Source organism: Rattus norvegicus, chromosome 8 (assembly GCF_036323735.1).
Source record: "Rattus norvegicus strain BN/NHsdMcwi chromosome 8, GRCr8, whole genome shotgun sequence".
NCBI classification, from domain to species: Eukaryota; Metazoa; Chordata; class Mammalia; order Rodentia; family Muridae; genus Rattus; species Rattus norvegicus.
In genome coordinates, this window is record NC_086026.1 from 122998349 (window position 1) to 123010436 (window position 12088).

At 49.0% G+C, this 12088-nt stretch overlaps 1 protein-coding gene across 1 annotated transcript in view; it reads left to right on the forward strand.

The window, feature by feature from the left end:
* The window catches only part of Glb1 (galactosidase, beta 1), a 72609-nt gene that overhangs the window by 34631 nt on the left and 25890 nt on the right, over positions 1-12088 (forward strand). Inside the window, exon 10 of the mRNA NM_001108192.2 lies at positions 5310-5422. Within this exon, the coding sequence (NP_001101662.1) occupies positions 5310-5422 (113 nt within the window). The remainder of the gene's footprint in view (positions 1-5309; positions 5423-12088) is intronic.

The following is a 12088-nucleotide window of genomic DNA, read 5'->3' on the forward strand; positions in this document are numbered from 1 at the left end:
GCATACATGTGGAGGTCAGGGGCAACCTCCAGTGTCGGTCCTCGTGCACCTTCTCCTGTTTTTTTAAACAAGATCTCTCACTGACCCAGAACTTACCAAGTAGATTGAGTTGGCCACTGAGCCAAGGAAGCCTCCTGTCTCTACCTCCCCTGATTTGTCTGTCTGTCTGTCTCTTTCATTATTACATGTATTTATTTATGTGTCTGTGGGGGTCAAAGAACGAGTTGATCCCCTTCTTCTAACCTGTGGATCATGGGGATTGAGCTCAGATGGTTGGGCCTGGTGGGGTGTCTTTACCACTGAGCCCTCTCCACTCCCATTATTTATAACATATGAGCACACTGCAGCTGTCTTCAGACACACCAGAAGAGGATGTCAGATCCCATTACAGATGGTTGTGAGCCGCCATGTGGTTGCTGGGAATTGAACTCAGGACCTCTGGGAGAGCAGTCAGTGCTCTTAACCTCTGAGCCATCTCTCTAGCCCTTAATTTAAAAACAAACAAACAAACAAACAACAACAACAACAAAAACCCATAAAGCCGATGATGTTAAGTAACTACTCTAAGCATTCTCAGAGTCGTATAGTCCTTACCTTCTACTTCTGGAACATTCTCCCACCCCCAGAAAGAACACACATTGTCACACTGTCTCCCCTCTTGCTTGAGGCCCCTGGAGGTCACTAAGCTCTTTCCTGCTGCCAGGGACTCTCCTGCTCTGGGTACTTCTTATAAATGGAACCATATAATATAGAGGTAATTATTTTAGGTAGTTTGTAATTAGTCACAAGTAATCTGATTTCTTTGATTTATCCTAATCTGTTCAAGGCTCATCCACGTTCTACTGTGTATTAACCTTTTATTTTTATTGCTAAATAATATTGCTAAGGTGCTTGCCTCGAATGCACAGGGTTTGAGCCCCATGTACATGGTGGTACACGTTTCTAATGTCAGCACTTGGGAGGAAGAGGTGAAAGGTAGTTTTCAGGCTGCACAGTGGGTGAGAGGCCACTTGTGACCCTCTCTCAAAAAATAAACAGAGTGAAGGCTGAGTCAGGTGTGGTGGTGGGAACCAATGATCCCAGCATTCGGGAGACAGAGGCAGAATTACCACAAGTTCGAGTCTAGCCTGATCTACATAGTGAGCCCTAGGCCAGCCAGGGTTACAAAGTAACTCTGTCTCAACAATAAGTAAACAGACAAATGTTTGTTTGTTTGTAGAATTTTTTTTAAAAAAATGATGTAAGCTATTCTTAGCCTTCAGGCCCTGGCCCTGCTGTGTCTGTGGGGATCCGTCTCCTGCCTGTCTTTGAGTTCTCTTACCAGGCCTTTTCAGACTACTGATTATTGACATCAGTTTACAGATAAGAATATATGGATACCCCAAATCACTCACCCTACTGCCCCCCATTTTCTGTTCTGCTGGAAAAGGGCGGAGTCTGGATTAGAGCCCAGGTTTCAGCCCCAGGCTACTGCCCTTCTGATGACCCCCTGTTGCCCTCAGGCCTGGAGTGAACCCCAAATCAGCCAGGTCTTGTTCTCCAGGCCTCTCTGACGCTGCTTTTGCATAGCTCTTATCCCCAACTCGGCTGTCCCACACTCCCTCTGTGCGTGTGCGTGCGTCTGCATGCGTCTGCGTGCGTCTGCGTACATCGAGGGACACTCATGCTCAGTCTCTGTCACCATCTTTTTATTCATTCGTTTATTTGTTTATTTCATGTATGAGTACATTGTAGCTGTCTTCAGACACACCAGAAGAGGGCATCGGATCCCATTACGGATGGTTGTGAGCCACCCACCATGTGGTTGCTGGGAACTGAACTCAGGACCTCCGGAAGAGCAGTCGGTGCTCTTAACTGCTGAGCCATCTCTCCAGCCCTCTATCACCATCTTGCCACAAATTCCCCCACATGCCTTAAGTGCAAACTCTCCCCTATGGCGTTGATAACTTGCAGTGCAAACACAGGGACCTGAGTCTGAGACCTGGTGGCACAATTTAATCCGGGCACTCAGGAGGCAGAGTGCTTTGAGATCAGCCTGCTCTATAGAGCAAGCCTCAGGGCAGCTAGGGCTCCACAGAGAAACCCATTTCCAAAACAAAGGAAGGAAGGAAGGAAAGAAAAGCCAAGCCAGGCAGGCATGATGAGGCGAACTTCTGTAATCTTCGTGCTAGAAAGGGGAGACAGGCAGATTTCTGGGACTTACTAGTCACTTAGTGTAGCTGTGGCTGAGTTAGAAGCTCCAGGCTGGTGAGATACCTGTCTCCCTAACCAGATTGAGGGCCAATAAGATGATGGTCCAGTGGCTAAAGGTCCGGTGCCCAGACTGAAGACCTGAGTTTGCTCCTTGGGACCTTTATGGTGGAAGGAAAGGAAATGACTCCTGGGGTTGGGGATTTAGCTCAGTGGTAGAGCGCTTGCCTAGCAAGCGCAAGGCCCTGGGTTCGGTCTCCAGCTCCGGAAAAAAAAAAAAAGGAAATGACTCCTGAAACTGACCCCCCCCCCCATGAGTACCATGACACACATGCAAACAAAGTCATTAACTCAGTTTTTCATCCATTCAAAACAAGATGGCAGCCAGCCCCTGGCTTTTATATGTATATGCACTGTATATACATGTGCCCCTGTGTGCATGTGTACTCAGGTGTGCATGCATGTACTCTCACACACATAAAGAACTAGGAAAGTTATACCTGTTCTACCTTCACACCATACACTCACTGATCATCCCCCACACCCTTGCCGGGCTCAGGCTGAGGACTTGGGGTCGGGCAGCACAGGCTGCTCTGTCTGTAAGGTGTGTGAAGCTTAGTATGTATGAGTCAAATGAGAAATCCACTCTGGAGAGGGGCCACACAGAAGGTGAACGCCTTAGGTGAGGATGTGGTTTCTAATCTCTCTGTGTCTCATGGGAAGGAATGTATTTGAACCTGTACTTCCCCTGGGGCAGGCAGACCTGGCAAAGAGCTGCCTCTGAGGATGGGGAGTAGAGGAGATGAATACACCAGTCTCTTGGCTGAAAGTCTAGGTCTGCTTAGATTCTGTGCGGAGCACTGATGAGAAGACCTGATCCCTGCTCACTGACGTCAGCCCTCTGACAGCTGGTCCTCAGCCCATCACTTGTGAATTTATCACCAAGCATTGGCGAACCCTCATGTTTTGTGTCTCTTTTACTTACAAATTAGAGCCATTGTAGAACAGCTTCATTCATTCTCCTGTGTGCACGGCAGAGTGCTGCCAAGCTAGAAAAGGAGGTGAAAACCTTGTAGGCTCGCAGTTAGCTGCAACAGTGTTGCTATCTCAAGAGCTGCAGGTGGCACCCTCTTGGCCCAGTGCCAGCTTAGCCTGCACAAGTCCCTGAATTCCACCCCAGCACTGCATAAACTAGGTTTAGTGATACATGCCTGTGACCCCTGATACACACCTGTGATCCCAGATACACACCTGTGATCCCAGATATACACCTGTGGCCCTAGATACACATCCATGATCCCAGATACACACCTGAGATCCTAAGACACCTGAGAGGTAAAAAGCAGATCAGAATTTCACTATCACCCTTGGCTACATAGCTTATGTGAAGCTAATCTAAACTTTATCTAAAAGAAAGAGCAGAGAAGGAAAGAGAGACCACCCCTGCCCCCACACCCAACCACACATCCGCCTCTCCATCCCCTCCCCCAATCCGTCACAGGAACCAGACTCGAGGGCAGGGCTCAAATCTTTCTGCAGACTCATATGTCTCTCATTCTCATTCGTGGGTAAATTTTCACTTTTTTCAGTCTTTTTTTTAAATTTTTTTTTATTCATTTATTATATATAAGTACACTGTAGCTGTCTTCAGATACACCAGAAGAGGGCATCGGATCTCTTTACAGATGGTTGTGAGCCACCATGTGGTTTCTGGGAATTGAACTCAGGACCTCTGGAAGAGCAGTAGGGTGCTCTAACCGCTGAGCCATCTCTCCAGCCCAGTCTTTTTTTTTTTTTTTTTAAAGATTTGTTTATTTTATGAGTACACTGTAGCTGTCTTCAGACACACCAGAAGAGGGCATCAGATCCCATTACAGGTGGTTGTGAGCCACCATGTGGTTGCTGGGAATTGAACTCAGGACCTCAGGAAGAGCAGCCAGTGTTCTTAACCACTGAGCCATCTCTCCAGCCCTCGTGGGTAAATTTCCAAAGGGCTGGGCAATAGTACAGGGGATCCTAAACCTGTGAGAATCCTCTTTGACAAGCTTGGAAGTTTCTGGTCTAGACTCTGAGCCTTGAACAATAATTGTAAGGGAATTATTCTTCTGGTGCTTTTGTGTACCCAGCCCTGACTCTGCTTGTGGGTCTTGTCACAGGTCAAGTTCTGGGAACTTGTATTGATGATGCTCCCCATCGTTATGACAGAAACCTAACAAAACCAAACATAAGGAAGTGTTCAGGAGCTGACAGTCGTTAGCCATGTCATATCTGCAATCAGGAAAGGTCCAGAGATGAAAGCTGGTATTCAGCTAGCTTAGTCTTCACTGTGGGGTGGTAGCTTCTTCCCCAGAGTCCCTCCTAGGTGCTTCTAAGTCCTGTCGAGTCAATGTCAACTGTCCCAGAAGATGCTCCTTGGTGTGTTCTCAGGGGCAGCATCTGTCACACAGATGTAGAAGACAAGGTGACGTAACTTCATGGGAAGCTTCAGCCTGTCCTAAGGAAATCTGGGGCAGGGGAGGCAGGGAAAGGTGGTTTTATGTTCCCAGACTGATTGGCTGTTAGATACAGGCTTTCCCTGGAGGGATGTAAACTGGAAAAGGAGATCAGAGCACTGGCTGCCCTTCCGGAGGTCCCAGGTTCGATTCCCAGCACTCACATCTGCAGCTCCAGTCCGAGGAGATCTGACACACTCTTCCAGCCCCTGTGGATTGCAAATGGTGCACAGACGGATCTGCTGGCAAAGCACGTACACACGTGCAAAAGGAGAATGGCCTTGAACTTCTGATCTTCCCGCCCCACCTCCCAAATGCTCAGTGACAAGCATCCAGTGTCCGCGCTGCTGCCGAAGCACTTGAGGAGCTGTGGAGACTCTATCCTACCTCTGACGGTTTGGGGCTTTAATGTGTCTTCTGTCTCTCCTCGCCCTAACGTGAGCCCCTTCACAATGACCTCGAGTGACCGGTGCCATGTTTTTTTTTGTTGGTTTTTTTTTTTTTTTTTTTGGTTCTTTTTTTCGGAGCTGGGGACCGAACCCAGGGCCTTACGCTTCCTAGGCAAGCGCTCTGCCACTGAGCTAAATCCCCAACCCCTAGGTGCCATTTTTTTTTTCTGTCTTCCAGGTGCCAACATGCCCTATGCCCCACAGCCAACCAGCTATGACTATGACGCCCCACTGAGCGAGGCAGGAGACCTCACTGAGAAGTACTTCGCAGTACGAGATGTCATTCGGAAGGTGGGTCCTTCAGACTCTCAGTGAGCTGGACAGCTGGGGAGCCTGCCGTGAACTCCTCATGGCTCTGAATGGCTCCCTCACTGACAGAGGAGAAGGAGGGAGGCCCAGGTTTGGGGCACAGCTGTGCCTGTGGGAGACCCCGTCAGCAAGGCTCTGCACCCCTCATCTGTGAGACTGGGGTTAGGGTTCCTAATCGATGCTACAGGGAGAGCAAAGGACTGCAGGCCATCCAGCCTGGTCTCTGACTGCAGCAAGGAGAAGCCAGAAAATGCGTCCTCGTGGGGGTGGCTCAAGTAAGGGAGGAAAACTGATAGTCACCAGTGTGCAGAGCAGCTATGACCGGTGCAGAAAGAGGTGCTGTGGTCCATCTGGGGCAAGCACTGCTGTTTCCTCTAGTTGGCTCCGGAACATCGTGTCTGTTCTACTGGCAGCCAAGCCTTTGAAGCGCCTAAAGCTCTCAGGTGGGGTTTCCTGTCTCTGAGGTGAATTTAAAAAAAAAAAAAAAAGAAAAAGAAAAAGAAAAAAAAAAAAAGAGCAAACCCACAATTTTTTTGCTCAGTCACCTAAGTTTTGAAGTTAAAAAAAAGAAAAAAAACCAACAGATTTTCTGCCTATAAGTGGTAAAAATTATGTGTCATGTAATGATAATTTAAGCATGTGTTAAGGTTTGTGTTCAGAAATATTTTGGGTTTTTTTGGGGGGTGGGAGGGTGGTTTATGTTTTGAGACACGGTCTCTCTGTGTAGGTGAGGTTTGTACTTTGAACTCGCAGAGGTCTGCCTGCCTCTGCCTCCCGAGAGCTGTGCACCACCGCACCTGGCATGTTAGGGGGAAAAATGGTGTGAACCTGGGGTGATGCACGCCTGCACTTCGGACTCAGAGCGAGAGGATCAGGAGTTAGGTTCTCAGTTCCATGGTTCAAGGCCTTGGCCACACAGACCATATCTCCAAAAAACGAGAGAGGGGGGTGGGTATATTCTCACTTAAGGTATAGGTGTGTGTGTATGTGTGCGTGTGCGTGTGCGTGTGTGTGTGTGTGTGTGTGAGCACGTGTGTGCATGTGTGTTGGGTACCTGAGGATGCCAAAAAGGTCACTGAGTCCCCTGGAGCTGGAGTCAGCAGGCGGTTGCAGCTATCCAATGTGGTTGACACTGAATTGAAGTGGAGTTTCCCCAGCACCCTTAACCACCCCACCTGGTCTCCAGCCGGAGACATTGTAACTCTCTGATGTATGTTCGTGCTTGTAAGTGTAACCCTTGATACACAGAGACTGGTTTGTGTTTTGCACCTGTGTATGCATGTGCTTCTAAGTGCCTATCTTCCTCAAACTCTCCCGCCTTATTTTTGAAGCAGAATCTCTCACTGCCCCTGGAGTTCTCTGGCCAGCAGGCCCCCCAGACTCTCCCATCTCTAGGATCACAGTCCGTGCCACCCTGCCTAGCTCTTCGTGGGGCTGGGGATAGAACTGGGCTCCTTCGCTGGAGTGCCTGGCTCTTCAGCACCTGTGCCCATGCAGGGATTAATTTCAGCTTTTTCTTTTTAAGTTTCTTCGTGTTCCCCCTTTGCATTGTTTTTCTTCCCTGTATTACTTTCTCTTCACCTTATTCGAGGATGTTTTTGTTTTCTATGCTTCCTCCTTCTTCTGGGTAGGAAGTTTGTCTTTCTCTGTGTTTGTTTTCTTGCCTATTCAAGTGTGTTATCTGTGCCCTTAGAAGAACAAACAGGGCTCCCTAGGCTACTGTGTATGGGAAGTGAGCAGAGCTCAGCAGCCGACGCCCAGCGGGAGCCTCCCTGGTACCCCTCCATCTTCCTCTACACCCACCCCCGTGCCTGGAGTGAACCGCTGCCCCAACTCCTGTTACCACGTAGTGATGGAATTGTTTTAAACTTGATATAAATGAATTCATACAATAGAAAATAGATTCATCCAGTTCACACCTTGGTGTCTGGCCCTCGGTAAGCTCCTGCCCTCAGTTGTAGTTTATAGCACTGTAGAACCCGGTTGATAGAGTGCTTGCCCGGCACGGACAGAGGCCTGCGTTTTATCCCCAGCAGTGTGAACTGTGTGGTGATGCACATCCGCCATCCTAACATTGGGGGTGGGAAGGACAAGAGATTCAGAGTTGTCCTTGGCTACATAGTATATTTGAGGCCACCCTGAACTACATGAAACCGTACCTGAAAAAAAATTACTAAGAGGCTGGTGAGATGACTCAGCAGGCCAAGGCGCCTCCTTGACTTCAGTCACAGTACCCAGGAAACCTAAGCTGGGCATAATAGCAAACACAAGTAATCCCGCTTGGGAGGTAGAGGCAAGAGGGTCAGGAGTTCAAGGTTATCCTCAGCAACCTTGAGAATTTGCTACTTGGAGTCCTGTTTTAATGAATTACTTAATTAGTACCATAATAGCTTTAGATTTTTTAAAATTTATATATATATAACATTATATATATATACTCACACATATGTGTGTGTGTGTTTGTGTGTGTGTGTGTGTGTGTGTGTGTATGCAAACACTGTAGCTGTCTTCAGACACATCAGAGGAGGACATCAGATCTCATTACAGATGGTTGTGAGCCACCATGTGGCTGCTGGGAATTGAACTCGGGACCTCTGGAAGAGTTTAGTGCTCTTAACTGGTCAGCCATCTCCCCAGCCCATGGCTTCACATGTTTTCAACCCATAAATCTCATTCCTTCACAGATGACTAAACAGGTATGTGTCATGTACTGCTTTGCGCTAGCTGGTTTTAGCTGCTCGGTACATACAGGCCTCCTGCTCAAGGTGAAACCTGTACAAAGTCTTCAGGCAGAGCCAAGAGAGTCAAGCATCGTGTTGACAGCCAGGGCTGGAACATTGTCAGGACTCAGCCAAGGAGAGGAAGGCACCTTGCTTTTAGAATGTAATGGACGGAGCCCAACCAGTGAAGTCTGAGGAGATGGACCAAGCCAGGTATAGAACTGTTAAATCCGTCTCCTGGGCTAGACCGAGACTCGCTTAGGTGAGGACGCATGGGCGGGTTGGGCAGAAGAACTGAAGGGTTATGCAGGCTGTGACATGAACTGACCAGGGAGAGAACCCCAGTGGAGCAGGAAGACCAGTCGCGCACTGGTGGTAACTGTGGTGTGTGTACACTCAGACCACGATATGAAAGTGGAAAGCCGCACGCGCTGGCTCACACCCATAATCTCAGCACTTGCAGAGCTGAGGTAGGATGGCGCCCATGCGTCTGAGATCAATCTGGGCTACGTAGTGAGTTCAGGGCCAACCAGAGCTGGCTACAGGGTGAAATCCTGTCTCAGGGATGGAGGGAAGGGAGAATGCAGATACTTGTGATGTTCTGGGGTAAGTGTGAGGGGAAAGGGCAAGAATTAGTCGCCTCGGCCCGAGGGAGGCTCAGCTAGTCAAGCGTTTGTCACCCAGGCTGAGGATCTGAGTTCAGGCCCCAGGATCCACATGGTACAGAGAGAAAAGTGACTCCTGAAAGTTGTCCTCTGTCCTCCATATGCAAGTGGTGTGTGCATACAATAATAATAATAATAATAATAATAATAATAATAATAATAATAATAACAACAACAACAACATAAAGCCCATAATAACTAGAATCAAATGTCTCTCACTGTTTGGCCTGACAGACTCCAAGGCTAGCGTTGTCACCCCTGCGGTACAAATCACATGTATGTGGGGCGTGTAGGTGGGTCGCACATGTGTGTGCCCGCTGTGATGCTCATGTGAAGGTCAGAGACAGTTTCATGCCTGTCATCAGCAGAGGGTGTCCACAGGCCACACAGTGGCTAAGATTGCCTGTGGAACATGAGGGAGAGAGGGCAGAGAGCCATGCAAAAGACCAACCCAGGAGATCCTGTGTATCTACCCAGCAGGCCAAGTAAGGGGACCTGCAAGGGGAGCCATCGTAGTGAATACAAAAAGCTGGCCAGGTAGATCAGCAGGTGAAGGCATTCGCTGACAGGCCTGACAACCCGAGCTCAGTCTCCTGTCCTTGAATGGTACGAGAGAAAACTGACTCTCAGAGTTGTCCTCTGATCTCCACATATGCACACTTACTTTGTGACGAGAGAGAGAGAGAGAGAGAGAGAGAGAGAGATTTCGTTTTTCAAGCCAGGGTTCTTCTGTGTAACCCTGGCTGCTCTGTAGACCATACTGGCCTCGAACTCAGAGATCCACGTGCTTCCTCCTCCTCCTGCGTGCTGAGATTAAAGGTAAGCACCACCACCCCCTGGCTTGGGAATGGCTTCTTTTAAAAGACTCAGTGGAATGCTGTTTCCCCCAGTGCTGGGGATTACTCCCAGGCTTGGCTTGCACATGCTCAGCAAGCACTCTGCACTGAGGACTGCCTCTGGCTCTTAGAGGAATTTCTCCCGGAACTTGGAACTCAAGATGCATGGGTAACTGATTTGCTTGCCATGGAGAGACATAACAAAGGACAAGGGGCCTGTGCAGACTCAACCGACGTAGGGACTTAGGGAGTGGGAAGTTTCTCCCAGTGAGACAGTGTCAGTGTACCCCCGTGGAGATGGGCAGTGTCTCCCCATGCCTTGGAGTATGGAGGGAATGGCTTCCCAGCCGGCTGCATAAGCCTAAACTCACTGGTAAAGGTCATGTGGGAGTCTTCAAGGCTTGACAAAACTTGACATTTGCATTTCTGTAAGACACTGTCTTTGGTGTGGGTAAAACTAAAGTAGACAGGGTTAACACCTTGACCATAAAACTCTAGGGCAGAGTGTTGTATACACACATACACACATACACACACATACACCCTCCCATCCTCATGAGACTGTCATGTCTCTATGAGCTCTTAATTAAATTGGTGATCTATTTTAACAGTTCTGTCTTAACCCCCACCATGTGTGTGGGTGTGTGAGAGAACAAGTGTGGGGGTGTGGGTGTGAACAAGTGTGTGTGGGTGTGAGAGAGAGAGAGAGAAAATGTGTGTGCCTTAGTTAGGGTTTTACTGCTGTGAACTGACATTGTGGCCAAGGCAAGTCTTATAAGGATAACATTTCATTGGAGCTAGCTTACAGGTTCAGAGGTTCAGTCCATTATCATCAAGGTGGGAGCATGGCAGTGTCCAGGCAGACAGGATACAGGCAGAGCTGAGAGTTCTATATTTTTTTTAACTTTTATTTTATGTTTGAGAATATTGTACCTGTTTTCAGACACACCAGAAGAGGGCATCAGATCCCATTACAGATGGTTGTGAGCCATCGCGTGGTTGCTGGGATTTGAACTCAGGACCTCTGGAAGAGCAGTCAGTGCTCCTAACCGCTGAGCCATCTCTCCAGCCCGAGAGTTCTACATCTTCATCTGAAGGCTGCTAGTGGAAGACTCACTTCCAGGCAGCTAGGGCGAGGGTCTTAAAGCCCACTCCCACAGTGACACACCCACTCCCACAAGGCCACACCCATTAATAGTGCCACTCCCGGGGCTGAGCATATACAAGCCATCACAGTGAGTGTGTGTGTGTGTGTGTGTGTGTGTGTGTGTGTGTGTACACTTCCACGCTTGTGAGAGAGTGTGGCAGTCAGAGGATGAGCTTGAGGACTGGTTCTGCCTTGTTTGTGGTGGACCTTGTGTTGTTTGCACCTGTGTCACCAGGCCAGCTGTTCCCTGAGCTTCCAGGAGCTCTGTCTTCTCCCACCTCACTGTAGGAATGAATGCTGGTGTTTCCACTTACTGGATGCATGCCCCTGTTTCCGCCTTCCTGAGGCTTCCTAGGCTGCAAGGGCTTTACCCCGTGAGCCATCTCCCAGCTCTGGGAGAATCCAGTGGGGTTCTTAGATGGCTAACATAATTACACCTAAGTAGGTGTGGTTGAGGACCCCGATAGCTATAGGACACTGGAGATTCCAAAAGGTGGCTGTTGGGACTGGCTGGGCTTGTGGGTCCCAGTGCTTCCAAAGCGGGAGACACAGCTCTGTTGGTCCAGTTCCCAGCTAGTCATTAACTGAGGATGGTGGTGCACGGCTGTAATCTTAGCACTTTGTGGGCGAGGCAGGACTGTGAGAAGGGCCCTTCAACCTTATCTCTCGGTTCTCCCCCCTTTATGTTTAATGCTGGCTCTAGAATGGACCAGACCACCCAGAGAACTACGCTGAAAGGAGCACAGCTCCTTGTACCCCTGAGCATGCTCACCACTCCGTCCTCCACACCGGAAATGAATGTACACCTCAGGTGGCTGACCGACTCTGGGAACATTGCCTTTTTTAAATTTTGCTTTTTTTGTTGTTGGTACTACAAGTTTGTTTAATACTGTCTCGCCGTGTAGCCCTGGCTGACCTAGAACCCACTATGTAGACCTGCCTCTGTGTGTGTGTGTGTGTGTGTGTGTGTGTGTGTGTGTGTCTGAACCTGCGTATATGTGTGTGTACCCGTAGGAGCTCATGTGCACTTGTGCGAGTGTGCTTGTGTAAAGGATAGAGAACAACTTCCTGGCATCTTCCCCTATCTCTGTAGGGTTTATTTTTGAGACAGGGTCCCGGGCTGGAGAGATGGCTCAGCCGTTAAAGGCTAGGCTCACAACCAAATATATAAGAGATAGGGTCCCTCATTGAACTCTGAGCTTGCTGGATCAGCTGTGCTGGCTGCTGCAAGCCCTGGGATCCCCCATTTCTGTATCCCCCATTCCAACCCCCCTGTGCTG